Source organism: Phascolarctos cinereus, unplaced genomic scaffold (assembly GCF_003287225.1).
Source record: "Phascolarctos cinereus isolate Bilbo 61053 unplaced genomic scaffold, phaCin_HiC Scaffold_3;HRSCAF=262, whole genome shotgun sequence".
NCBI lineage: Eukaryota > Metazoa > Chordata > Mammalia > Diprotodontia > Phascolarctidae > Phascolarctos > Phascolarctos cinereus.
The window spans coordinates 73,753,169-73,781,138 of NW_027555736.1; the positions used below are offsets into that span (position 1 = coordinate 73,753,169).

Below are 27,970 nucleotides of genomic sequence, written 5' to 3' on the forward strand. Positions count from 1 at the left end.
AAGCGTCCTCTTCTGGCACCTGGGGCAAACAGGGTCTTTCTATGCACTTAGCATAGGCCAGCCTCAGCTCATGGGTCGTGTTTACCAGCTCCCACATGTGTGCCTTTGTCATCTCCCCATAATACCCATCTCCCATGGATAAGGAACTCAGAGCAGTAGTACGGGGTGAATCCTGTGAAAACGCAAGGCAGATGATGGGGGAAGGAACTGGGGACATGGCACTGTCCCTAAAGCCATCACTTGTGTGGACTCCCTGAGACTCTCCTCAGATTCTCACTTCAGAAATAAGATAATATTATTCAGTGGTCATCCGCTGATCAACAATCCTAAGTGGCTCTTACTGCCAAGTGTCGCCCTCACTTCATAGGCTCATACATAGACAGAGAGCTGGAGGGACCTTGAAGGACATCAACCCCTTCCTATAAATGAGGGTAAGGGATTGATAAGGGATGGAGAATTTAATGACTTTAATGACTTTCACCAACCGTCCTCCCGGAGCCATCTTGCCTCGTAGAGCAGCATTCTATGGACTAGACCTCCCAAACCCCTGATCCCCAGGGTAATATAACTACTAAGCTTTGGCATTCTCTCCCTGGAATTGAGCTGTCATGATAGGTGACCCTCCCACTACATCTAGCCCACCCCAGATGAGATCTACTCTGCCACCACACGGATTCAGGTCTGCTTCCACCTCTTGCCTTGAGTGTAATCAAATCAATACAACCACTACTTCTACAAGGTGTGTCCAAGAAATTTCCATAGGTTATCAACTTGAGAGGCAATTTGATGTAGTAGATAGGGACCCAGTCTTGAAGTCAGGGAGACCTGAGTTCATAGCCCTGCCTCTAATATATACTGGTAGGGGCAGCTAGGTGGTACAGTGGATAGATCACCAGCCCTGGAGTCAGGAGGACCTGAGTTCAAATCTGACCTCAAACACTTACTAGCTGTATGACCCTAAGCAAGCCACCTAACCCCATTAACACATAGTGATAACATCTTAGTGCTTTTGACAATTCTCTAAGACCATAAATTGCTGAGAAAATGTTGAATTTCAATGGAAGAGGGAGTTTTCTATTCCCTGTCCCCTATTATTTGTTACTTCCCAGACCCAAACCTCTTTTGCCTGGCCACCAATCCAGTACTGCTTCCACACTACCCATCACTCACTTAGAGACATGGGTACCTGCCCATTGTCCAACCCACCCACCCCCGACCTAGCAGTCACAATCAGAAAGGATACAACCCTCATTCCTCGCTCCACGGGGTCAGTGAGAAGGAGGCCCCGGGGAGCAAAGATCTTCTCATTCTGCTCTTGGATGTATCGGGAAATCTTCTTGAGGACCTGCAGAGAGGGCGTTAGTGGGTGATGGGGATGGTCAAGGGTACAGACAATAGGCAGGGGAAACAGAAGGGGATGCAGGGAGGGTAGCACAGGGTGGAAAAGGATAAGCGGTCTGTGTGGCTGAGGGTAAGGCTGGGTCTGGGGTGGCAGCCACCTTCTCATAGTGGGTCTCCATGCAGAGGAAGATAAAGTAGGCCGTGGCGCAGGCCAGACAGCCCTCCAGGTAGGAGCTGCCCCCAATTTTCTCAGCCTCAGCATAGAAGTTGTTAAGAGTCTTCACAGTCTCCTCAAACAGCTGCCGCTCAATCTGGAGGAAGAACAAGATTGAAGGCCTAGTTGAAGGTTCCAGAGATTACAGGCTGTGATGGAAGGCTGGCATGGAGGAGAGAGGTACATCAGGACTCACTAGGGTGTATGCACAGAATGTGTGTGTGGCCCCAATATCGGGAAAGAAGAAATGCAGATGAGATACTTTCTGCAGTCACAGACACAGGAGGGCTTTATGCATGGGACCTAAATTGCCTCGAGCAAGTGGGATGAGACTCAGAGTTTGCGCATCAAGAGAGGGCTGGAATCTTTTTCCCTAGAGGTAGCTAAGTAAGAAACTCCCAGGCTTTGAATGGTTGAGACACTGTCTGACCAGATGGCAAGGGGACAGACTGGGACCTGCCTTGCTGGTAGTTTTCACAAATCATTAAACTGCAGAATTTCCATCGGCCCCACCCACATTTCCCCAGGGCTCCCTCCAAGCCACCCCTACAAGCTGCTAGGGCTTCCCTGATCACTAAGCTCAGAGACCACAGATGTCTGTCTGCCTGAAGCCAAAGCTCTCCAAGGGGGAGCTGTGAGATTCCCAGTTTCTGCCTAAGACACAAAAAGTAGAGAAAGTGCCATCCTTTCTACAATGCGATCTCTGCACTTAATACTGTTCTTTTCTCCAGGGTTAAATGACTCCCTAGGGCATCCATTTGCCTGCTGGCTGATCCAGAGGCAAGGAATGGCTGGAGGTTTTTTCTAGAAGGTTGGTCAAGGACAGGAAGTAATGGAGGCAACTCTGGACTATGCTTTAAATATATATATATATGTGTATGTGTGTGTGTGTGTGTATGTATATATGTATATGTATGTGTGTGTGTATGTATGTATGTATGTATGTATGTATATATGTATTTGTGTGCATCTATGCAGTTCCTAGGTCTCCCCAGTGGCCTAACATCCAAATCTGCCTGGCCTGATAAATAGGAGTGTGATGTTGCTTTTCTCTCTCAATTCCATGGGCCAGAGACAAGGCGGTAGAAACTATGCGATCCAGAATCCAGGCCAGACCCAGCTGGGCCATCACCAAGCTTCTTTGTAGGTCCTGCCTAACTCCCTGAAATTGGAGCTCAAGAGTCAGCCTACATGGGGCATAGACATGCTCAAAGGTCTCTAACTAAGCTTCCTTTCTGAAGTTACCTCCTATCTACTAGCTAGTTCCTGTATATATAGCTGAATCCAAATTAATGTGAATAATTAATCTAGGTGCAGCAGTCACATTACTCAAATTTTCATTTCACATTTCTAGTAATGGACTGGAACCAATGACCATATTTTACATATAACTTCAGATAATTCCATTTGAATAATTCAACCACTTTGCAAGATCCATTATTTGTCCTAAACAGGACCTAGCTGTACATAGTTATGAGAATTGTCTCCCTCAGGGGTGGGGAAACTTCAGGCCAGAAACTGAAAAGTTTGGATTCATTCAAAGGGCTGCACTTGAGGACCTAGAGGGCCACATGTGGCCTCGAGGCTGCAGGTTCCCCACCCCTGGACTATTATTAGAACGTGAGTTCCTTGAGGATAGGGACTATCTTCTGACTTTCTATACAACCCCAAGACTTAGCACGGTGTCCAGCATGTAGCAGGTGCTTAATAAATGCTTGTTGGCTGTCTACTGACCAATACAGACCTGGTTTCCATAGTGCATGGGCAAGAGGGTATTTGGGCTCCAGGTTCATTCACTGTGACTTGCACCAAACACCAAGACTGGAGACAAGAATTCCTTACCCGGCTGTCCAACTCAGGGGGGAATTTGGTCTGGAACTGGCAAATGGTCCCATCGCTGTAATCTCTCTGGACAAAGACTTTGGTGGCCAATGAGGCACTGCGCCGGAGCTCCTGCAGATTGTGACCCTCCAGAGACACAACGAATTCAATCAGCAAACATGGTTTCTGCTATGTGCAAGCGGGGCAGGAGTGTGGAGAAAAAGAGGAATAAGACACAGTCCCTACCCACAAGGAGCTTACAATCTAGCAGAGGGGTGAGACATGTACACCAGTATCGATGGCACAAAATGCTTCACTTCAAGAGCAAAATGGATACTAATCGATACTAGAGCCTATAGCTGCCTTCCCCTCTACAGCTTCGTATGTACCTTGTAATATACCTGTTTCCTCCGTACATGTTATCTCCCCCATTGGAATGTAAGCTCCTTGAGGGAAATGACTGTGTATACACTTTGGCCTGCGTATACCAGCGTATACATATGCCTGGCACATGGCAAGTACCTAATAAATGTTTGTTCATTGATCGATTGACCACCAATAAATGGACTTTGTAAGTTAATGTGACCCAAAAAAACTCTTCACCAGTTGACCAAACTTCTGGCACTAAACCTCTCTGAATTTCCCCAAACTAATCCTCAGCCATCAGATGAATATAGTCCATAGCTAGCTCCATGCTAAATCCTTACCAGTTTGTCAGTATCGACTCAAGACATTATGCTCTATTACAAAAGCATTCAAGATCTAGGGTGACCCCCATACCCCAGTGAGGCATCAATACAGGATTTTAGTGTTTAGGTGCTTTTACACTAAGCACATAAAAAGAGTTCCAAAGTGCTAAGAGAAATCAGAGGAGATATATATACATATACATATATACAAATATGTTATATATATATATATGTGTGTGTGTATATATACACACACACATACTATAGCTTGATGAGGAGGGGACTCTTGGAAGGCTTCACAGAGGAAGTGGTATCAAAGGATAAGAAGAATTTTAACAATCAGTAGGGAAAGAGAAAGAAATTTCTTTGGAAAATCAAAAACATAGACCAAAGCAGAACCAAAGGTAAATCATCGTGAAAACAGAAAAGCCCTAGAACCAGCTAACAGGGAAGAGTCATCACAACGGTCAGAATGAATTCCTCATTTTTCTTAGGGTGGTTGCCTGCTCTGTATGGCCTTAGCAACTAAGGAATTAGCACTTTCTTTCACAGTCCAAAGGAATGCAGTTGCCCAGATGTCATGATGGCCCTCTGCCTTTCCCAGCTACTCTGAATCAAGAAAAAGGTACCACTGACATCAAGAGTGGTAGTGGTGATTGTACCTCTCCACTATAAGTTCTGAGCAGCATTGGGCAGCAAACCCCAGTAAAGGTGTGCCATTGCCAGGGCAAACATGTGATATATGTTCCCCCCAAGTTTTAGTGCAATAGAACCAGAAGAACATTTGGCTGGGTATCAAGAGATCTGGGACCTAATATTGACTCTGCCACTCTGTATTCTTGGGAAAGCCGAGTCATTTCTCCAGGCCTCATTTCCTCATCTGTAAAATGAAAGAGTAGAGCTAGATTCTCTTTCCTAGATCTAATTTTATGGCTTTATTATTTAAGTGGGAAGCCACAAAAGATCTGTTTCAGGCCCCCAAGCTCAATATTCAGCTCTGCCACTATTTTATATAACCTTAGCCAAGTGCCAACCTCAAAAGAGGATTAAGTGGTCTCTAAGATACTTTCTTGTTTTAACACCTACACTCTACATGGGAGGGAGTAGGTCCATCAATATGAGGAAGACTGTGTGTGAAGTGGTAGTAGAGTTGCAGAGGTGATTTGCAGCAGCATTCTCAGAACTTCAGTTTCATAAAGGAGGAGAACTCCCACTCACTTCCTTCACTACTGGCTGCCCATTTGATAGAACACAGACTTTAAGTTGGAAAAGCCCTGAAAAATAATTGAACTTGAGGGTGGAGCCAAGATGGCAGAATGCAGGCAGCAACCCAGAATTCTCCCAATATCCCCCTCCAAACAACTTTATTATAACTCTTTAAATCAAATTTGGAGTAGAACAGCCAACAAAAGGTCAAAATAAGACATTTTCCAGCCTAAGACAATTTAGGAGGTCAGCAGGAAAGGTCTGTGAGATGGGGTGGGAGCCGTGACAGGCTTTGGAGGTGGCTGCAGCGGGGGCAGTGGCAGCTTCAGCAGTTCTCTCCCCAGAGATGGTACAAGGATAGGATAATTTGGTCAGGAAGAGAATACAGAAAACATTTTGCTGACACTGGGTGCCTCTGGTGCTACTTGGGAACTGTATTACTCATATCTAGTTCTAGGTTGCAGTTCCAGGATGGAGAGGAGCACTAGTGCTTGTGGCTATAGAAGAACAAGGGACCTGGTTGCAGTTCCAGGGTGAAGAGGAGCATTAGCACTTGCAAGTACAGGGGAGCAGGGGCACCTGCTGGGTAAAGACCAGACTGAAGATCAGGAGAGCAGTGACCACATCTCTCCCCAGATTATACCACCCTGGAAAAACCAAAAACTTGTAGAATCCCAGAATTAGCTCTAAGAACAGCAGCACAAAAAACCCTGAAACTGAGAATAGTGACTCCACCCCTAGGTGAGCAGAGCTGAATTTTAACATAAAGTTAAGAAATAGTCTGGAAGAGCAAGCAAACGACCAAAAACTTAACCATAAAAAGCTACTACAGTGGCAGGGAAGACTAAGACATAAACTCAGAAAAAGACAATACTGTGAAAACAGCTACCCCAAAAAAGACTTAAAGAAAAATACTAATACCAATACAAGCCCAACAAGAATTACTGGAAGAATTAAAGAAAAAGATAAGAAAGGTAAAGGAAAAACTGGGAAAAGAAATGAGAGTGATACAAGAAAATTATGGGGGGGAAAGGAGTAACAGCTTGGTAAAAGAGGCACAAAAAATACTGAAGAAAATAACACCTTAAAATAGAATGGGCTTACTGGTAAAAGAAGAACAAAAATTTACTGAAGAAAGAACTCCTTAAAAAGTAGAATTGGCCAAATAGAAGAAGAGGTGCAAAAGCTCACTGAAGAAAATAATTCTTTAAAAAGCAGAATTGGGCAACTGGAAGCTAATGACTCCATGAGACATTAAGAAACAATTAAACAAAGTCACAAGAATGAAAAGATAGAAGAAAATGCAAAATATCTAATTGGAAAACAATTGACCTGAAAAACAGATTGAGGAGATATAATTTAAGAATTATTGGACTACCTGAAAGCTATGATCAAAAAAAGAGCATAGACATTCTATTTCAAGAAATTATCAAGGAAAACTCCCTTAACATATTAGAGATAGAAAATGAAATCGAAATTGAAAGAATCCACTGATTACCTCCTGAAAGAGATCCCCAAATGAAAACTCTCAGGAATATTACAGTCAAATTCCAGAGCTCTCAGGTCAAGGGAAAAATACTTCAAGCAACCATAAAGAAATAGTTTAATTACTGTTGAACTATAATCAGGATTATACAAGATTTAGCAGTTTCCATCTTGAAGGATAAGAGGGCTTGGAATATGATATTACAAAAGGTAAAGGAGCTAGGATTACAACCAAGAATAACATACCCAACAAAACTGAATTTAATCCTTCAAAATGGACATTTAGTGCAATAGAAAACTTTCAAGCATTCCTGATGAAAAGACCAGAGCTGAATAGAAAATCTGACATTCAAGTACAAGTCTCAATAGAAGCATAAAAAGATAAACATGTGAGAGTAATTACAAGGGACTTAGTAAAGGACTGTTTACATTCCTATATGGAAAGATATTCCATGTAACTCCTAAGAGCTTTATCATTATTATGGCAGCTAAAAGGAGTCTACTTAGAGAGCCAGCATGGGTGTGAGTCAATTATGTTAAGATGATCTCAAAAAAACAGTGAAGGGGTGAGAAATTACGATGCACTGGGAGGAAGGGAGAGGGAGAGGTAGAATGAGGAAATTTTCTCACATAAAAAAGGCAAGGAAGAGCTTTTATGGGTGGTGGGGTGGGGTGGCAGGCAATGTTTGAACCTTACATTGGAATTAGTTCAAAGAGGGAAGAATATATACACATGGTTGGGTATAGAAATCTACTCAATAGAGAAATAGGAAGGGAAGGGATGAAAAATATGGGGAGGGGGATAATAAAAGGAAAGAAAGATTAAGGAAGGCAGTGATCAGAAGCAAGAGAGAGAGAGAAAGAAAGAAAGAGAGAGAGAGAAAGAGAGAGAGAGAGAGAGAGAGAGAGAGAGAGAGAGAGAGAGAGAGAGAGTGAATGTGAATGGGTTGAACTCACCCATAAAACAGAAGCAGATAGCAGAATGGATTAGAAACCAGAATCCAATGATATGTTAGTTACAGGAGACATACTTGAAACTGAAAGACACACACAGTGACAAAATAAAGGGCTGGAGCAGAATCTATTATGCTTCAGCTGAATTTTAAAAAAAGGCAGGGGTCATCGCAGACTTAGCAAAAGCAAAATTTGACCTAATTAAAAGAAATAATCAGGGAAACTACATTTTCTAAAAGGTACCATAGACAATGAATTAATATCAAAAAAACTTGAAGGTACATTTCCCCAATAAAGGCCTCCTCAAACATATAGGAAACTGAATCACATTTGTACAAATGAAAGCCATTCCCCAATTGATAAATGGTCAAAAGATATGAACCAGCAGTTTTCAGAATAAATCAAAGCTATTTATAGACATGGGGGGAAATGCAATAAATCACTATTGATTAGGAAATGCAAATTAAAACAACTCTGAGGTGCACCTATCAAAAATAATAAAGCTGGGAAAGCTAGGTGGCACAGTGGATAGAGCACTGGCCCTGGAGTCAGGAAGACCTGAGTTTAAATCCGGCCTCAGACACATAATACTTACTAGCTGTATGACCCTGGGCAAGTCACTTAACCCCATTGCCTAGCCAAAAATAATAATAATAATAATAATAATATAATAATAATAATAATAATAAAGCTGGAGAGGATGAGGGAAAATAGGTACACTAATAAACTGTTGGTGGAGTTGTGAATTAGTACAATCATTTAGAAGAACAATTTGAAACTATGCCTAAAGGGTTACAAAACTGTACATACCCTTTGACCCAGCAATAACACAATTGGTCTATACCCCAAAGAGATCAAAAGAAAAGAAAAAGGACTATATGTACAAAAATATTTGTATCATCTCTTTTTGTGGTGGCAAAGAAATTGAGGGGATAATCATCAATTGGGGAATGGCTGAAGAAGTTCTAGCATGTGATTATGATGGAGTCCTATTGTGTTATAAGAAATGATGAGACAGTGGCTTCAAAAAAAATGCAAGATCTATACGAACTGATGAAAAGTGAAGTGAGAAGAACCAAAAGATCATTGTGCACAGTAACAGCAATGTTGCAATGATGATCAATTGTAAAAGACTTGGCTACTCTAATTAATACAATGATCCAAGAAAAGTCCAAGGATTCATGATGAAAAAATCCTATCCACCTCCAGAGAGAGAACTGATGAAGTCTGTGTGCAAATTGAAATATAATTTTTTCTGTTTTCCTTCTTTTTTTTTTGCTATATGGCTAATATGGAAATATGTTTTGCATGATTTCATTGATATCATTTTGTTTACCTTCTGAATGGGTGGGAGAGAGGTGGGATGAGGGAAAACGATTCAGAACTTGAAATTTCAGAAGAAAAGAATGTTAAAAATCAATAAATAATAACATTTTAAAAGAAAGAAATTGAGTTGAGTAGTAGAATTTTTTTTAAAAGAAAATAGTTGTACTTGTATTCTTTTTTTGTTTGTTTTGTTTTTTTGTGAGGCAATTGGGGTTAAGTGACTTGCCCACATAGCTAGTAATGTCAAGTGTCTGAGGTCAGATTTGAACTCAGGTCCTCCTGACTCCAAAGTTGGAGCTCTATCCACTTTGCCACCTAGCTTCCTCAACTGTATTCATTTTTAAAATGGGAAAGTAAAACTCAGAGATGTTAAGTGACTTGCTACGGACACACAGCCAGTAAGTAGCAGAGACAGAATTAGAACCCAGGGCTTCTAGTTCTAAAGCTTTGATACAATACTGCAAAAACTAAAGACAGAAGGCGTGTTCATTGAGTGAAATCCAAATAAAAATATGACCCACCATTATGGGCTTTGTACCACAGGCATAGTAGAAAGTCCCCCTCTATAAACCTAAAGAGAAGTCCTCACTCAGGACGACTTGTTGGCAAATGAGTTGCTGATGTAAGCCTTTCCTAAGTGCAACTATATCTTGCTTTATGTAAAAGGTTTTTCCCCAAAAGTGTGGTGAATTTTTTTGTTGTTGCAAAGTAAATTGTATTTTAAATTCATTAGGGGAGCTTTCTATTTAAGGAGTCATGGCAGCTTGAATAAAAAAAAATTGTGGTATAAATAAGTACCTCTAAATTTATCTGCTTCACAAATTTCTATGGGTGGTGGTATTTTGAGATTTCTTAAGGAAGGCTATGCCTCAGCGTTAAACTGCTCCACCCCAAACTCAAACTCGAAGCAGTCAAGGGTCATTGAGATGGATTCACCTGGCAAATGACACATTTGTCCATTGGACAAATCAATACATGTGCACACACTCTGCACACGCTCTGTGCTCTCTATTGTAAAGACTCATCCGTGTGGGTTCATATATGGGCTCACAAGCTAAAGGGCAGGCTGGTTCCTGCCCTGGTCTCACATCCAGCTGAACTCAAAGAAAAACCTAGAAGCTCTTTTCCAGGACCTTCATAAGGCTCAGCTTACATTTTATATAACCTTTTCACACATACTGTCCAACCATCACCATATGAGGCAGGAAATACCATTATCATCATTTTACAGCTGAGGAAACTGAGGCTTAGAGAGAGGTGAGGTGATGTACTTGCCAACAGTCACAGAGCTAGTGAGTATAAGGAATTGGATTTGAACTGATGTCTCCTGGGTCCAAGCCCAGAGCTCTACTACCACACCACATTACCTCTCACCAATAAAATTAAGGAGGTAGATTAGCTGATTTCCAAAATCAGCTCTTCCTTCCAGCTCTAATTTCACCTCCAGCTCTAACATTCTATGATTTATGAAGCACTTGATAGTCAAGGTCTCTTTGGAACTTCAATAACTATGCCACTTTGAATGGACTGCAAGAAAGATCTGCTTTATGCTAAATTGTGCTCTACAGTAAACAGTGTTAAGACATAAAGGTTATTGATAACACCAGGTTATTCATAACTCTATTTTGTAGATTTGAGAGACTGAGGCACTGAAGTAGTGATTCCTCCAAACTGCTGTGGCAAGGGTGAGAACCTAGGAGGCTGGCTACCAGCCATCTATTTGATAGCCCCATTCAACATGCTGGGTCCTGCAGAATGCAAAGCATTGCATCATAGGGAGAGAAAGATCAAAGGAGAGCTGATCTCATTGTGAGAGAGGGTAATATGGAAACTAAAGTATAGGACTCCTAGGTAAGAGGAGAAGTAAGTTTATCTATGTGAATAGGTGGCCCACACCCACAGGAAGTACTTTTCCCAACTATCATCTGATGGACATCTTATCCTGATGGTGGTAGACTTGGCCTTCATTCTTAAACTACGTGGTCTTTCCCTTTCCACAGAAGTGAGATCTGGACTTGTCTTAGTTATAGAGGTAGCATGGTTTAGTAGAAAGAATATTGAAAAGTCAATCAGGAGATCCGGGAACCAGTCTTCCAAGTATTTATTCAAGGATATTCCTGGGATCTTTCCTAGAATGAAATTTTGCTCGTTTCATAGTTTCCTTCTTTTATTGCCCTTCAAAAGCCACTTCCTTTCCTTCTTCCAGGGCTTTCCCCTGGGCCAGGTAGCAGCTGAGTAAGGACATGGCAGTCAGGCATTTTATTAGGAGGAAATGGAAAATCAGTGACAAGAGCTATTGGCACCAGTTTCTGAACTGCAGTGTGACTGGGAAAAGGGAGGCGGTCCCAAGAAAGGAACGGTGCAGGTCACATCCCAGGACTCTCACGTCCTGCAAAGGAAGACTGGTGCCCAGAGAGTGGGGGTGGGAACAAGAACCATTGAGTATCCAAAAGGCTCAGCCTGCCCCAAGGACAGGAACAATTAACTTAAGCCAGATCCCTCAGCTGTATTAAGGAATTGACCAGTTGAATAGAATTTTTATATAAACAGAGGTATCCTAAATATTGAGTAGATGATTTCCCAGATGCTCCCTGGGGTTGAATGTGGGGTAGAATGTGGAGTGGAAACAAGGAGCATGAATGTTTCTTAAAGTAGACAAGACCCACCTCCAAGGACCCTCACCTCCCAGAACTTCAATTCTGAGAAACTAAAATGGGGAAATGAGTTCAAAACACAGTAGGACTAGATGACCTTAGTTCTTACAGTTGTGAATCTTTTCTACTGGGAGAAATCAAAGTAGAAAGAAGTTAAAGTCTCACAAGTTGTAAGGAGGTGTGAGGACTTGCTATTAAACTCTATGTGGTGCCAATAGTTAAACATTGTCCCTCCTGGTAACATTGGTTTTAGCCTGGGCTTCCAGGAGATGAATCAATCAATCAACAAGCACCTACTAAGTGCCAGGCCTCAGGGATACAAATACAAAGAATGAAACAATCCCTGCTCTCAATGAGTTGACATTCTAATAGAGGAGATGAGGGTTTAAGAGGAATAAATAACCAATGTCGTATGCTTCCCTCTCTCATAGAAAGTAAGCTTCTTGAGGGCAGAAATTTTCTTTTTGCTTTTGTATAGTGTTCCCACTTAGTAAGAACTCAATAAACACTTGCTGAATTGAAATGGAAATTTCCACCTTTCAAGGTAAAATGGAGAAGACAGCTTGAGATAGGTAGATGGGTCTTTGGTCAGCCTAGTGTTAAGACCACAACTGGCAGTCACCTGCTCTAATTCCTCACTCATCAGAAGTTACCCCTTCCTTCTAAACCTCAGGGTCTTTCTAGCCCCTGAGCTATTTTCTCTTTGGGCTTCCTCTTTGGCTCTATGTCAGTAGAGTTTGCCACTAGAACAAGAAAACCAAGCTCTCCTATTCAAGCACTACTCTCTGGTACTGAGGATCCCCCTAGAAAAAGCACCTAATGGTTCTGTCTCAGATAGACTGAACTCTTTGCCCTGGCTGGCCCTTTGCCTTTGCAAGCAGCTAAGAGCTTCCAAACCCCTGAACCTTGTTCTGCAGCGATGACTACAGAGGAATAATAATAACAGTAATACTCAGTGCTGTCATCAGAGATGCATAGCAGCATTTCATACTGATTAATTCAAAAGCTTCTCCCTTCTGGAAGGGCAAACTGAAGTGAGGAGGGAAAGAAAGCCTGGAATCTATCACAAAGTCAAGAAGGAAGCCCAGGAGTCCTGGTTCTCAGAGAGTGACTTTTGGCAATGCAACTGACCTGCTGTGTGACCACCTGTACAAGATATTTTCTTTCTTTAGACGTAGTATTCCCATATGTAAGGGGGAGTGACTCAGAGATGTTCCCTCTCTCACAGAAGGGTGAGTATTGGCTGACACCTATGAAGCCAGAAGTGTTCATTGAAAACACTAAAACTAAGCACTCATGGGTTGCACCAAGACTGTCCTCAGTGAGAGGCTATTTTGACACAAGCTTCAAATACTTGTTGGGTGATATTTTCCTAACCCACTCTACTTCAAAGGTCTTCCCTGTGGGACCACAGTAGTGCCTACAGAAGACAAGGGGAGAAAGAGCATCACTGAGGAGAAGTAGGTTCCAGAGACTACAATCATATGTAAGGGCAAAAAGGGAGGATAAGTGTATAGAAGGATAGCTGAGACCAAAAGCTTTCTTAATTGGAAGAAATGAAGTAATTTGGTTCTCCACCTGGGGATGTCCTCTCACACTTCCCTCCTCAGAAAGAAATAGAAGCATCACGGGGCAAAGATTGGAGTTTCTCAGTGTTGCATGCTTTGGGTTTAGTGTTGTAAGCTTTAGGCTTGGGGCCCTGGCCAAATGCACTGCAGACCAGCACCAAGGAACCAGTGCCTCCACCTCACCCCCACAACATTTACATCCCATCCCTTTCCATCCCATCGGAATCTCTGTATGTACACACACACACACACACACACACACACACACACACACACACACACACACACATACCTCTTCTAGGGATTCATCCTGACTAGGAGGGCAGTTCAGAGCCTGTCCCTTTGCTGGGAAAGAAAGCTGAGCCAGAGCTGCTAGAGAAGAAAAACAGCTGCCCCTTTGCCAACAAGTGGCAGCGGCGTCTTCAGGGCTCTCTGAGGGTTTGGGGACCGGTGTTGGGAAGGAAGGCTGAGCCAGGGAGTGAGGGGCTTCTTACCTCAAGGCGGAGCAACTCACTCCCACCCCTTCCTGCTCCCCTACCTCCCTTCAGTCCAAGACTTCCCCTCTTTCCTCCTCCCATCAAGGCTGCTCCAAGTACGGTTTAGGTCCCCGCGTGCCGCTTGCTTCCTGTTCCTAGCCTCAAGGAGTAGCGGCGGGGCCCGCAGGGCGCTTCTCACTTACCTCGGTGGCCATGTTCAGCGCGGGCGGGCTGCTCGGAGGCGGCGGTGGGAGCAACGGGGTTGGGTGGGAGGCGCTGTCCTCGGTGCTGAACGAGGAGCTGCGGGGCCAGAGCCCTAAACGGGCAGGGGGTGCCGTGTGCTGCGACGTGGTTTATAAAGCTCTGGGCCGAGGAGGAGCAGCGCTGTCCTCGGTGCTGGGACAATGAGCTACAAGAGGCCGGGCCCGGCTGCAGGCTCAGCTCTCTGCACTGGGAGCTCCGTGCTCCCGCTGCCTCTGCAGTCAAGAGGCTCGGTTTAGCGTTGGCGGTGGCAGCCGAGGCAGGAGGAGGGGCCTGACGGAGGAGCCAGGCCGGGGGCGGGGGGTGGGGGGGTGGGGAGCCGTGTCCCCCAGACTCAGTGGTCTACCAAGGAGCCCCGCCCTAGGGGAGAGGGCTCAGCCCCTCCCAATTCCGGAGTCCCCGCCTCTCCAGCCCTTCCCCCACCCAGAGCCCCGGAGTGGAACACTACATAAGCTACGGCTTCCCCTCGGGGCTCCCCTACTCTAAGAAGTCCGGGAAGGGAGTCCCCGAGGGCTATGTAAGCAAAGAAGCTGAGGATGCCGGGCTTGGAACCTCCCACCCTGAGGCTTGGGAGGTTTGGCTCAGCCCACTTCCTTTACCTTTCAAGCTTCTTGACATCTCTCCTCCCCCAGCCTGGGTTTGTCTTTCATCTTTTTCACTATCTTTTCCTTCTTTTTAAGAATAGCTTGCATTCTAATTTATTATTATTTTTAAACTATAAATAGCCTCATATAGGGTTTGGTTTTCACATAAAATATCTCGTCTAAACTTCACAACAATGCCATGAGGTAAGTAGTATTGTTTCCATTTTATAGAAGAGGCTATTGATCTAAAAAGAGGTTAAAGTAACTTGTCTAAAGTCTCACAACTAATAAATAGAAGCCCAAAGACCACATTCCTATTACACTTCCAAGCCTCAGCCTATGTATCTTCTTTCTCTGCCCTGCCTCAACTTTTCCACTTATATGTTTATTCTTATATTTCCTCCTTCCTTTCTGTGACTTGAACACTAGGAACTAATGGAGAACAATGTTGACTGCAGAAAACAGAAATTCTTCCCTTACCAACATGTAGTTTTCTACTGGAGTTTTAGAAATGTCAGGAAGCAGGGTATTGTGGATAGAATAGAGAATTGGCCCCAGAATCAGGAAGATCAAGGTTCAAATGCCATCTCTGATATTAGCTGTGTGATCCTGGGCAAATTACTTAACCTCTCAACACTTTAGGCAACTCTCTAAGATTGTAGGTTGAATGTAAATACTGACCTGCATCAGTAGAGGAGTTTCCTCATCTGGAAGTCCCCTACACTGATGAAATCACAGGTTCAGTCCCTATCCCTATCTAGAAGTGGAGCTTCTTCTCCCTAGGAGTTTTTGCCTGACAGAATCTCAAACTTGGTGGAAATGAATGAAGATAGAAAGTTCAGAAGTCATATCTATTCCAACCTGTACCTGAATAGAAATCCTTGCTACCACATCTAAGTTTATGTAGTAAAAAGAGCACTGGATTCAGAGTCAGAAGCCCTGGTTTCAGACCACTGACCCTATAATTTGTGGCATGTGGAATCACTCTTTCTGAGTTTGTCTCCTCACCTGTAAAATGAGAGGGCCCCTCCCTACCTTCAATTTCTTGTCAGGTGTGGGATGGGTTGCCAAACCAGTTTTACTTGCCTTCTGTAACTGGGACTAGGCCTCCTAGGATAAAGTAGATTCATCGTAGTTTTTACATTGACCAGCTGCCACTACTAGTAGATGTTTCCCATTTTGGACATCACACTCTCCCATGGTTGGCCCATTTCTACTTACACAGAGATAGACAGGTAATTCCAACACACAGGAACTTGGGGTAAACTGATAAAGGCATGTGGACTCTCAGCAGTAGAACCTGTGCTTCATCCCACCCTGATGCATACTTCATACTAGCTATAGGAGCAGCACTGTCAGATTATAGAGAAACCTTCAACTAAATAGCAATAGTCTTTCAGAGAAATTACTAACATCAAATAATCATGGAATATTAGATCTTTAAGGGACCCAGAGAGTATCTTATTTTATATTTTATTATTTTATAGTTGAGCAAATTGAAGTCCAGAAAGAGGGAACTGATTAGCCCACCATGATACACCTAGCTGATGGCAAATGTCTCTGATCCTCATCCCCCAGGAGGCTAACTGAGAAACATAGAGAGGAATAGGCAGGACAATCCAAGCTCTTATTCCCACTTTATAGACAGAAAAACTGAAGCATACAAAGTGCAAGGACTTGGTGGCTAGAAACAAATGGAAAATTATCTGATTCTGTGAATGTGAAGTTGGAGGTGGTAGAAATAAACAAATAACTTCTTGGTGTCTGAAGGTATAAAAGATATGAACCTTACGTAACCTTTTCCAGCTCAGTTTTGATCATACCAACTGTGCCATGTAGTTGAGCTGGAAACAAAACAGTCTGGTGAGCACATCATTAGACTCCTTATTAAATGCCATGGGCTCTATTCCCACTCCCAAAGAAGGCACAGTGATCTCTTGTATTATAGTTCATCCTCAAGCTGGGCCAAGGTGTTGAATAAGCTGAGGTCTTTAACAAGCTCTACTCATAAAAAGAAATCGTGTCAATGGACATCAACACCCAGAGGTGTCTAAGTGGGGTCAGTTAAGGAGTAAGCAACATTTAGGATGGAAGAAATAAAAGAATACAGAATTTTACATTGTTCCCTTCTATATGGGACAAGATGGGATGGGATGTTCTCAGACCCTTGATGATTTAGAATTTAGTGCTTGGAGCAGAAACAACTTTGAGATTTAATCTGACCAAAGCGTATTATTACCCAACTGCTTTGGGAAAATCCAGACCTGTGCAAAGGCCTACCTCTTTGATGTTTTTGTTGTAAATTAATGAGTTAACTCACAAAATGGCATCAAAGAAGATCTGATCCACTAACTAATTCGCTGTTATCATCCTCCAATCTGCAGCTGAATTGGAAATTCTCCAAAGAAAAGACTGCATCCAGGGAAAAACACACACAGTGAAAGATTTGGAAATCATGATCTCTGGGAAGAAATAAGAGAAAATTAACTCTCCCAGCCAGGAGAGGAGATGGAAACCGTTGAAAAAACCTCCAGGGAATGAGCTAACTGCAAAGGTGACCAAGAGATTGTCTGTGAATAGGTCTAGAAGAACATAAACAAGTGTGTGGGTGTTTAAGAGGGGAAATGTGGTGTGCAAAGCCTGAAATGATGCAATTGAACAGTGACCTGAGATTGCTTTCAAGGTGAATGCAGAAAAAGATTTGGCTGGGTTCGGAGGGATGCACATCTGGAGATTCTCCTTTTTTAAAACAATGCTTCTGCCAGACTTTCCCTAAGCTACCAAGGAAGTATGGTATAAATATATCACATCGGAATATGTAAATTAGGATTCACTCTCTGGAGCCCCAAACACAAGAAAGAAGCAACCAGAAAGAGGCTGTGACGTCTGTAAAGCCCTCAGACCAATGAATGGATCTAAACTGTCCAGTGAAATGAACTCTGGCTGGAGGACTATAAACAATGGGGAAGGATAAATGCAGGCAGCTGAGCAGGGAGGGGTTGGCTGTGGGCAGGGACAGTTTCCAGGGTACTTGCTTTCATTCATCAACTTCCATAATGGCGGTGCTGGGAATTATGTGAGTGAAATGCACTGAAGACACCAAATTAAGAGCAACTTCAAACATCAGTAAGAAATTAGGAAACTTTTAGTTCAAATGTGTAACCTGTTGTTAAGACTAGTCACTGTGCTGGAAGACTGGTGGCTTGCAAATAACGACAATAATAATAACAGCTCACATTTGGATAGTACCTCCCAGTTTACAAATCACGTAGTATATTCTGTCTCATTTGGTTCTCACAAAAACCCTTTGAAATAGGTAATGCAAATGTTATCACCCCTATTTGAAGCCTCCTGGCTTACCTGAAACTCAATTGTTGCCTGAGTTGCATCTTAAAGAAGAGGATTTTATAATACTGAGGTAAAAATGAAATGTGTATGTTTTTAAAAAAATTGTTTTCACGTGTAACTGGGAAATAAGAAATACAGGAAATGGGGTATTGACATATATCCTGCCCTACAGGAAAATAGAAGGGGTAGGGGATAAGAGAAGTGGGGGAGAGATAGAAGGGAGGACAGATTAGGGGAAAGGGTATACAGAATGCATGCCACCTTGGGATGGGGGGAGGGATGAGATGGGGAGAAAATTTGGAACTCGAAATCTTGAGGAAGTGAATGATGAAAACTAAAAATAAATAAATTTTAAAAAAACAAATAAAATAAAATAAATAATTCTTCTTTACAACATGAAAAAAAGGAATGAAATGTGTTCCAGGTATGGAGCAATGTCCGGTATTAGGAGATGGTCATTGCAAAGGCATGGAGCCAGAAAATGCAGTGTTATGGGTGAGGAACAAAGAGAAGGCCAGTTTGGCTGGATCACAGAGTGTGGAGGGGAGGAGTAATGTCCAATGAGGCTGGAAACACAGGTTGAGGCCAGGTTGTATAGAAAGAGCTTTCAAAGCTAAACAGAGGCAATATATGGCTATTAAGAGAAGGTAGACTGTGTTTATTAAGGACAGCCTAGGCACATCTCTTGGGGCTATTGGCAATGGCATCTTGCCATGGAACAGCCAGGGTCTATTCTTGACTTGTGGTACTTTCTACATTCTTTTATCCTGGAAGAATGGAGAAAAGGAGTACAAAAAAACCAAGAATAACTGAAAATGTGAGCAAGATAATGATGGCAGGGATCTGTGACTTCATCACGATGGGAATTTTCTCTACCCAGTTTATAATTTACAGTCTTGAAAAGCTGACTAAGGTTCATAGATGTTCAGATACTTGCACATGGTCAGACAGCTGGCAAGTTTCAGAGATAGGATTTACACTCTGGTCTTTCTGAGGCTAAGTCCAACATTCTCTGCCCACTGTTATGGTGCCTCTCAAATAACTGTGATCACACAACAGAAATCAGTAGGGGAAACCAAAGTTAATTTATCTAAAAGAAAATTAATAAGACATTTAGAATAAATAATTGCGAAAAAAAAGAATAAGTAATTGCAACGGAGACTCTTAGAAGTAATCATCAGTGACTTAGCACCTATGAGTAGCACACACAAAAATACCCCATAATTCTGGACCACCAGAAGTTATGCTTTGTCTCAGTGATGCTCAGATGATTTTGGTCCAAAGACCTCTTTGTTGATGTAAAACTGTGTCATCTCATCTGTGTAATGGTGAAAGTGGAAGAAGAAGATTTTAACGTTTCTTCAGAATCTTGAGAAAAAAACATGGTAGATACCACCAGTTAGGCCAAGGCAGATATACCCTTAGAGACAAAAAAGAGAAGAAGGAACTGCTGACAAATCTCAGAGACCTGGAGCCTGACCTCCTCCTTTTACACAAGGGGAAAATAAAAAACCACTCAAAAAGGAATAAAAGATATGTACCTTTTGACCCAGCGATATCACTACTAGGCCTAAACCCCAAAGAAATCAGAGAAAGAGGAAAAGGCCCAAACTTTAAAAAAAATATATGCATAGCAACACAACAACTACTTAAAGATCTGAAAACTAAGAAGGTGCCCATCAAGTAGAGGAATGTATGAACAAATTATGGGCATGTGAATGTAATAGAATATTATTGTACCATAAGAAAGGGACATTCCAGAGAAACCAGGCAAAACATGAAAGAACAAATTCAGTAAGAAGTGAGCAGAACCAAGAGATGATTTATACAATGGCAGTAATAGTGCTAAAACAGACAACTTTGAAAGACTTAAAAACTCTGATCGATGCAATGACCAACCATGATTCCAGAGGACTAATGATAAACTATGTTGCCCACCTTGTGACCAAGGGGTGATGGACTCAAGACGCAGAAAGAGTCAAACATTTTTAGATATAAGCAATATGGGATTGGGCGGGGGTGGAGCCAGGATGGTGGAATAAAAGCAGTGACTTAGTGCTTGAGCTCTCCCCCAAACACCTCCAAATACCTGTAAAAAAATGTCTCTAAACAAATTCTGGAGCAGTAAAACCCACAAAAAGACAGAGTGAAACAAATTTCCAGCCCAAGACAACCTGGTTGGTTGATTGGAAAGGTCTATCACACAGGGCTAGGAGAGGAGCGCAGTTCAGCGTGGGTGCACAGGAAAAGACGAGGCCTCAGTGAACCTGGAGCAGCCCTCAGGGGACTGAATCACAGGCAGCTCAACTCACAAACACCAGAGAAGACTTAGAAGGTCAGTAGGAAAAGTCTGTGACCCCAGTGAGAGAGAAGCTCAATGTTAGACCCAGTCTCAGTGCAGGGCAGCTGCTGCCAGAGCTCTGGCCCACAGACAGAGCAGAAATTGAGTGGCTGATCAGAGGGGGATTGAAGGGATCTCTTTGCTGGTGCTGAGGTAGGGATTTCTTGCTTTGCCTGTGCTTGGATAGGGGTCACAGTTCTGGGTGGCCATCCTGGGGCAAGACGGAGTGCTGGTGTGGTGGAGCTTGCAGTGGTGGTGAATAGGGAATCCTCCTTACAGTTCCAAGGCAGAAAAGAGTGCTTATGGTCACTCATAGACCAGAGCACAGGCCAGGAAAGGAGTAAACACCTCACCCTTGATCATATCACCTTGGAAGAACAGAAAATTTACAGGTTCCTAGAAGTATCTCTGAAAACAGCTGCACAAAACCCCCAAAGCTTGGGACAATACATTCTCCACACTGGAAGCAGACCCCTACCTTAACAAAGAGTTTAAAACTCAAGTAATTGGCTGGGAACATGAGCAAACTGCACAAAAAAGTCAGACCACAGAATCTTTCTTTGGTAACAAAGAAGATCAAAACAAACAACTGGAAGAAGACAACAAAGTCAAAGTTCCCACATCCAAAGCCATGGAAGAGCTCAAAAAGGATTATGAGAAGCAAATAAGAGAAGTAGAGGAAAAACTGGGAAGAGAAATGAGAGTGATGCAAGAAAATCATGAAAAGCAAGTTAACAGCTTGCTAAAGGATACCCAAAAAAATACTGAAGAAAATGACACCTTAAAAAATAGACTAACCCAAATGGCAAAAGAGGTCCAAAAAAGCCAATGAGGAGAAGAATGCCTTAAAAAGCAAAATTGGCCAAATGGAAAAGGAAGTCCAAAAGCTCACTGAAAAAAAATACTTCCTTAAAAATTAGAATAGAGCAATTGGAAGACAGTGACTTTATGAGAAATCAAGACATTATAAAACAATACCAAGAGAATGAAAAAATAGAGGACAATGTGAAATATCTCATTGGAAAACAACTGACCTGGAAAATAGATCCAGGAGAGAGAATTTAAAAATTATTGGACTACCTGAAAGCCATGATCAAAAAAAGAGCCTAGATATCATCTTTCAAGAAATTATCAAGGAAAACTGCCCTGATATTCTAGAACCAGAGGGTAAAATAGAAATTGAAAGAATCCACCTCCTGAAAGATATCCCCAAAGGAAAACCCCTAAGAATATTGTAGCCAAATTCCAGAGTTCCCAGGTCAAGGAGAAAATATTGCAAACAGCCAGAAAGAAACAATTCAAGTATTCTGGAAACACAATCAGGATAACACAAGATTTAGCAGCTTCTACATTAAGGGACCGGAGGGCTTGAATATAATATTCTGGAGACCAAAGGAGATAGGATTACAGCCAAGAATCACCTACCCAGCAAAAGTGAGTACAATCCTTCAGGGAAAAAAATAGACATTCAGTGAAATAGAAGACTTTCAAGCATTCTTGATAAAAAGATCAGAGTTGAATAGAAAATTCAACTTTCAAATACAAGACTCAAGAGAAGCATGAAGAGGTAAACAGGAAAGAGAAATCATAAGGGACTTATTAAGCTTAAACTGTTTACATTCCTACATGGAAAGATGATGTTTGTAATTCATGAGGCCTTTGTCAGTATTAGAGTAGTTGGAAGGGAAAGAAATTATATGGATAGATAGATAGATAGCACAGGGTGAGTTGAAGATGAAAGGGTGATATCTGGAGAATAAAATTAAGGAGTGAGAGAGGATTATACTGAGAGAAGGAGAAAGGGAGAATTATAATGGGGGTAAATTATCTCACATAAAACAGACAAGAAAAGGCTTTTACAGTGAAGGGGAAATGGAGGAGGGTGAGAGGGAATGAAGGAGTCTTATTCTCATCAGATTTGGCCTAAGGAGGGAATAACATACACACTCAATTAGGTATGGAAATCTATCTTACCCTACAGGAAAATAGTGGGGAAGGGGATAAGAGAGTGGGGGGATGGTAGAGGGGAGGGAAGATTGGGGGAGGGGTAATCAGAAGCAAACACTTCTGAGGAGGGACAGGATCAAAAGACAGAATAGAATAAATGGGGGGTAGGATAAGATGAAGGGAAATATAATTAGTTTTCCACAACATGACTACACATGCATAACCCATATCGAGTTGCTTGCCTTCTCAATGAGGGTGGGTGGGGAGGGAAGAGGGGAGAAAATTTGGAACCCAAAGTTTTAAAAACAAATGTAAAAACTGTTTTCACAAGCAACTGGGAAATAAGATATACTGGCATTGGGGTATAGAAATCTATACTGTCCTATAGGAAAATAGAAGGGGAAGAGAATAAAAGACATGGGGAGAGATAGAGGGGAGGACAGATTAAGGAAAGGGGTACTCAGAACGCACATCGTCTCGGGGTGGGGGGAGGGACGAGATGGGGAGAAAATTTGGAACTCAAAATCTTGTGGAAGTGAATGTTGAAAATTAAAAATAAATAAATAGAGAAAAAATACATATATATTTATAAAAGATATAGGCAACATGGAAATGTGTTTTGCTTGACTAAGAATATTTGCTACATGGATTTTATTTTTCTTTTTTTTCTTTTCAGTTGGAAGGGAGGTGGGAAGGAGAGAAAAAATGTGCTAATTAAAAAAATAATTTTTTTTAAGTGTTAAAATATAAAAGGACTTTTTCTGCCCTCCCTCCTCACAAGCCTCCAGTGCTTCCCCCTCCATACATACATGAGGCAGTACGGGATAGGGGACCAGACTACAACCACCAAGCAGACCTTTTCTTATTTTCCTTCCTTCTATTGAAACCTTTTACCTGGGTAGGTCATGAATCACACAGTCCACAGAGGTTACCTAAAGTTTCTGTATATTGGAGTCATTCCCAATTCCTAACATCATTAATCCTACCTTATCTTACAGAATACTGTAACATATACCTCCTAGCGGTTCCCCTGAGGGCTGGAAGAATTTGAGAGACATGAGCTCAAGACACTTCAACTTCTATCACTTTGGGAAGGGATGATATGGAGAACCATCTGGGAAATTCTCCCATTGAGTTCCCCAAGCAGAATCTAGTACCAGAAGATTTAGAACTGGCAATCACTTAGTCTAATATTCTTTTTTACATATGAAGAAATAGAGGATTAGTGATATTAAGACCATATAACTTCTAATGATATAATAGAAAAAGTAGGGGGCAGCTAGGTGGCACAGTGGATAGAACCTCAGCCCTGGAGTCAGGAGGACCTGAGTTCAAATCTGGCCTCAGACACATAATATTCACTATGTGTAACTCTGGGCAAATCACTTAACCCTAGTTGCCTCACCAAAAAAAAGAAAAAGAAAAAGTATTGGATTTGGAAGGAAGCAAGCAAAGGAAAGAAGGGGGGGAGAGTATTTATTAAGTACCCACTATGTGCCAGGCACTTTGCTAAGTGATTTACAACTATCTCATTTGATCCTCATGACAACCTTGGGAGGCAGGTGCCATTATTATCCAATTTTACAGTTGAGGAAACAGGCAGACAGAGGTTAAGTGACTTACCCAGGGTCACATAGCTAGGAAGTGCCTGAGACCAGATTTGGAGTCAGAACTTCCTGACTGACTCCAGGCCCAGAGCTCTATTAATCAATCAACAAGGACTTCTCGAGAACTTACTATGTGCTGGGTCCTGGGGTAGGGCTCAGGAAACAGGTACAAAGATTAAAGCAATCCCTACTTGCAATGAGCATCTTACATTCTAATGGGAGAGACAAATACATATAAAATGTGTAACATAAATATGACAGTAATAAAAATAGCTAGGATTTATATGGTACTTTAAAGTTTGCAGAAACACTTTGCTTATATTATCTCATTTGATCCTCACAACAACCCTCTAAGGTAAGGGCTATTATTATCTCCATTTTACTGATGAGGAAACTGAGGGAGATGGTGGTTAAGTGACTTTCCAGAGTCACACAGCTAATGAGTGTCTGAGGCAGCCTTTGAACTCAGGTCTTCCTCATTAGAAGTCCAGGGGCAGCTAGGCAGCACAGGGGATAGAATACAAGGCCTGGAGTCAGGAACACTTACCTTCCTGAGTTCAAATCTTACCTCAGTTTCTTCGTCTGTCAAATGAGCTGGAGAAGGAAATGGCAAACTACTCCAGCGTCTCTTTCAGAAAAATCCCCACGGGGTCACAAAGAGTTGATATATGTACATACACATGTTTTATTTATTTATATATGCAAAGTCATTAAATACAAGGTATTTAATACAAGGGGGAAAATGCCAGCAGTTGGGGGAATCTAGAAAGGACAGTATCTGAGTTTCATCTTAAAGAGGGACTTTATGCAGTCAGAGGCTAAGAGGGGATGCATTGCTGGGTTACCTTAAACAAATTACTTCATCCTCAAGCTCTCAGTTTTCTCGTCCGCAAAATAAGAGTTACTGCCAGCTCCTCCTTAATGTCTGATCTGCCCCTGTCCAGCTCCAAATCCTTTGATCCTGAGAGAACTAGGATTCCAGTCTGGATGTTCTGACTCTAAATCCAGGGCTCTTACCCCAAGCTTTGTGATCTGCTCTTTCCCAGGGGTAGCTGAGCCTCAAGAAGAAGGCACTTGGGGGGGGGGGCAGTGAGGTGGCGCAGTGGGTAGGGCACCGGCCCTGAAGTCAGGAGGACCTGAGTTCAAATCCGACCTCAGACCAAATACTTGACACTTACTAGCTGTATGACCCTGGGCAAGTCACTTAACCCCAATTGCCTTAAAAAAAAAAGAAGAAGGCACTTAAAGGCAAGGATTCTCTTCCTAGACACCCTGGGGTGACTAGGTGGGGAGGAGAGAGAGCTCCTAAGCAGGAACAATCTTCCTGGGCCCAGATCCAGAAGCCAGGAGTGGGAATGTTTGTGGGAAAAGAAATATTTCCAATTCAACAGTTATTCCCTAAGCACCTGTAATTCATCTAACACTATAGTTGGTTCTATAGGGGAGAGGGGCAGGAGGGAGACACATACACATATATGCAATTACAATTACTCCTCCATTCGCATATAAGCTCCTCTAGAGCAGGAACTGATTCACTTTTGTCTTTTTAGGCATAACCCTTGGCCTAACAAATGCTTCTTGGTTAAACTGGAATAAGGGAGTCAGATGGGTCACCCAAATAGACATTGAAGGCTGCTGAGAATGGTCAAATCCCAACTCCAACGTTTATTTTGTGTGTATAAATGAATCAGTTCATATCTCTAAGCCTTAGTTTTCTCATTTGTAAAATGGGAATGATAGTACCTATAGTACCTATTTCCAATGCTTGTTGTGAGGATCCAATGAAACAATGGGCAATACAATGTACACCTCAGCCATTATCATCATCATCATCATTATCATTATGAGTAAAGAGGGGGAAATTGACTCAAGTGCTGATGTCATCCATAAAGGTGAAAGTGGGTCTCGGGAGGGAAAGAGGACAGTGGATATCAGCCCTCGTTGGGAGAGGAAGGCACAAAGGTAAGACATGGTCTTCAAAGCAAAGAAGAGGAAAGTGTAATGCTGATGTATCAATGGTCTGGAAAAGGCACCAAGGGTCCTCAAAAAGAGCAGACCCTCCTGAGGGGAGAATGAAGAGGAGCAGTAGAAGGTAAGACTTTTGAGGAGGAAGAAAGCTGAGGATTTGGTGTTTTCTGGAAAAAGTCAGATTTTGTAAAGGCAAAGAGACCAAAAGACATAGTGTTCCACGGAGGCAGAACAGAGGGGAATTCTAGCAGAGAAGTTGGATAAAATGGGAAACAGGGGCCAGGTAAACATGGAAGTGCAAGTACAGATAGAGTGAGATTTACATGTGTTTTGGAATAGGTCTTTGATGAAAATGATGGGTCAAGATAACTGAGATGAGAGTAGTGAGTTGGAAGAGACAGTAGGCGTATATGTTAGTGGCAGAGGGAGGGGGACAATGGATCTTGTTTCTAGAAGCTGAACAGGGTGAGGAAGACAGGAATTGGAGACACTGGGACAGGCAGGCAGACATACACAAATATAAACAAGAGAGCTGCTTCCTATGCACACATGCCCTGGAGCACTTCTACGAGGACCTTTCTGACCTCCAAGGGGGAGAGATCCAATCCAATGTTTGTGAGGCACTTTTGAGCTTCTGGGATTAAGAGAGTTGAGAAATTCCAGATGGCACTGTTATTGTAGCTGCTGCTTTTGCTGTGACCAAGCAGTGAGTAGCTCATCCCTGCTAGCCTGCTCTAATGGGATCTTACCTAACTGCTGAATTAAGTTCTTGGCAACCACAGTACCAGCAAGATACCCTTAAATTGGAGGAAATTCAGCGATGAAAACTGAAACAATACAGGAGCCAGGGAAATGGGACAATTATGAAAGATGAAAAGAACTGTACACATCCAGAGCTTAGGGGAGTTAAAGAGAATGTGATAATTGTGTGCAAGTCTCCAAAGGTTGGGAAGCCCAGAGAAGGAGGGGAAGTGTTGAGGGTGACAGGAGAGGGTATAATTAAGTGAAATGGAATGAAATAAATGGTTGGGAATTTTCGGCTTAGTGGCAGGAAACCTTTACTACCAGGGAAAGCTCTAAGGCTGGGGAGTGGCTTCCTATAGGGGATAGGCTGTGTGCCCCACTGATGATGGCATTTAAGCCTGGATTAGACCAAATCCAAGTGACTTCACAAGTCCAGTGAAACCTTTCTACATTGTGACTGCTAGGGAACATAGCTAGGTATAGTGGAAAGAGCTGGGCTAGGGCCTGGAAGACTCAAATCCAGCTTTGCTAATACTTTGCTGTGTGACCTAGGTCAAAGCCATTCTACTGCCTTGAGCTTCAGTTTCCCTGTCTATAAAATGAGAAGAACAGACTAGTTCCCTTCCTGAACTAGGGCAGGAGGTATTGTTCTTCTTCATTGCTACCATAACCACCACCTATTCAACCAGCCTGTTTTTTTTTTTTGCCCCAACCCCTAGCTATTCCCCCTGATAGAGTCCCTTGGTCATCCCCTCTACTGCTAGGCCCACCTTCCCACAAGGAGGATTGGTCCACACTTACTGCTTGGCCTGGGAACCTGGGCCCAGCCATGTCCCACCATAGTAAACTTCCCCTCCTTCCCTAATTCTTATCCTTCCCTGCGCTTTCTTTATCCTGTACCCTCTGCTGCCCTCCTCTATTGTTAACTCCTCTTCAATTTATGTTCCTTTCTTCCACATTCCTTCCATCTGTCACACTGCATCCTAGCTTTCTCCTGAAGATACCCTATCTCTTGGCTCTCCAAGGCTAGCTGTTCCTTTTCTCATGCCCCTTGACACACAAGCCAGAAGGAGATGTTGGCATACTTCTCATTCCTTACTTCCACTTTCAGACCCGCCTTCTGCCACCACCACTCAGCAACTAGTCATCTTTCTTTAAGGTTCAATCCAGTCTGTCCTCCAAAATAAGTTGAGTACCTCACTTACAGCCTCCTCCACTCCAGCCCTTGCTCCCTTTTGACAACCCCCCAGCTTCTCAGTTGCTCAAACTCTGAAATTCCCATGACCTCTCTTCAGGAGTGGTTCCTGATATCGCCTCCTTCCTCCTCCCCAGCTGAATGTCAATTTGCCTCAATTGCCAAAACTCCTGGTTCCAGTTCTCTGGCTGAGAACTCAGATTTGCTATTTCACTTGCCATTTTTGGTTTCAAGTTCTTCC

General features: G+C 42.6%; 1 protein-coding gene across 1 annotated transcript in view; it reads right to left on the minus strand.

Annotated features, from left to right (window-relative positions):
* Positions 1-14,288, minus strand: part of GOLGA7B (golgin A7 family member B) — a 17,122-nt gene extending 2,834 nt beyond the window's left edge. The window contains exons 1-4 of the mRNA XM_020996914.2: positions 13,938-14,288; positions 3,398-3,523; positions 1,500-1,652; positions 1,244-1,345 (exon numbers count right to left, since the gene is read on the minus strand). Of these exons, the coding sequence (XP_020852573.1) occupies positions 1,244-1,345; positions 1,500-1,652; positions 3,398-3,523; positions 13,938-13,949 (393 nt within the window). The 5' untranslated portion in view covers positions 13,950-14,288. The remainder of the gene's footprint in view (positions 1-1,243; positions 1,346-1,499; positions 1,653-3,397; positions 3,524-13,937) is intronic.
* Positions 14,289-27,970: the final 13,682 nt, after the last annotated feature.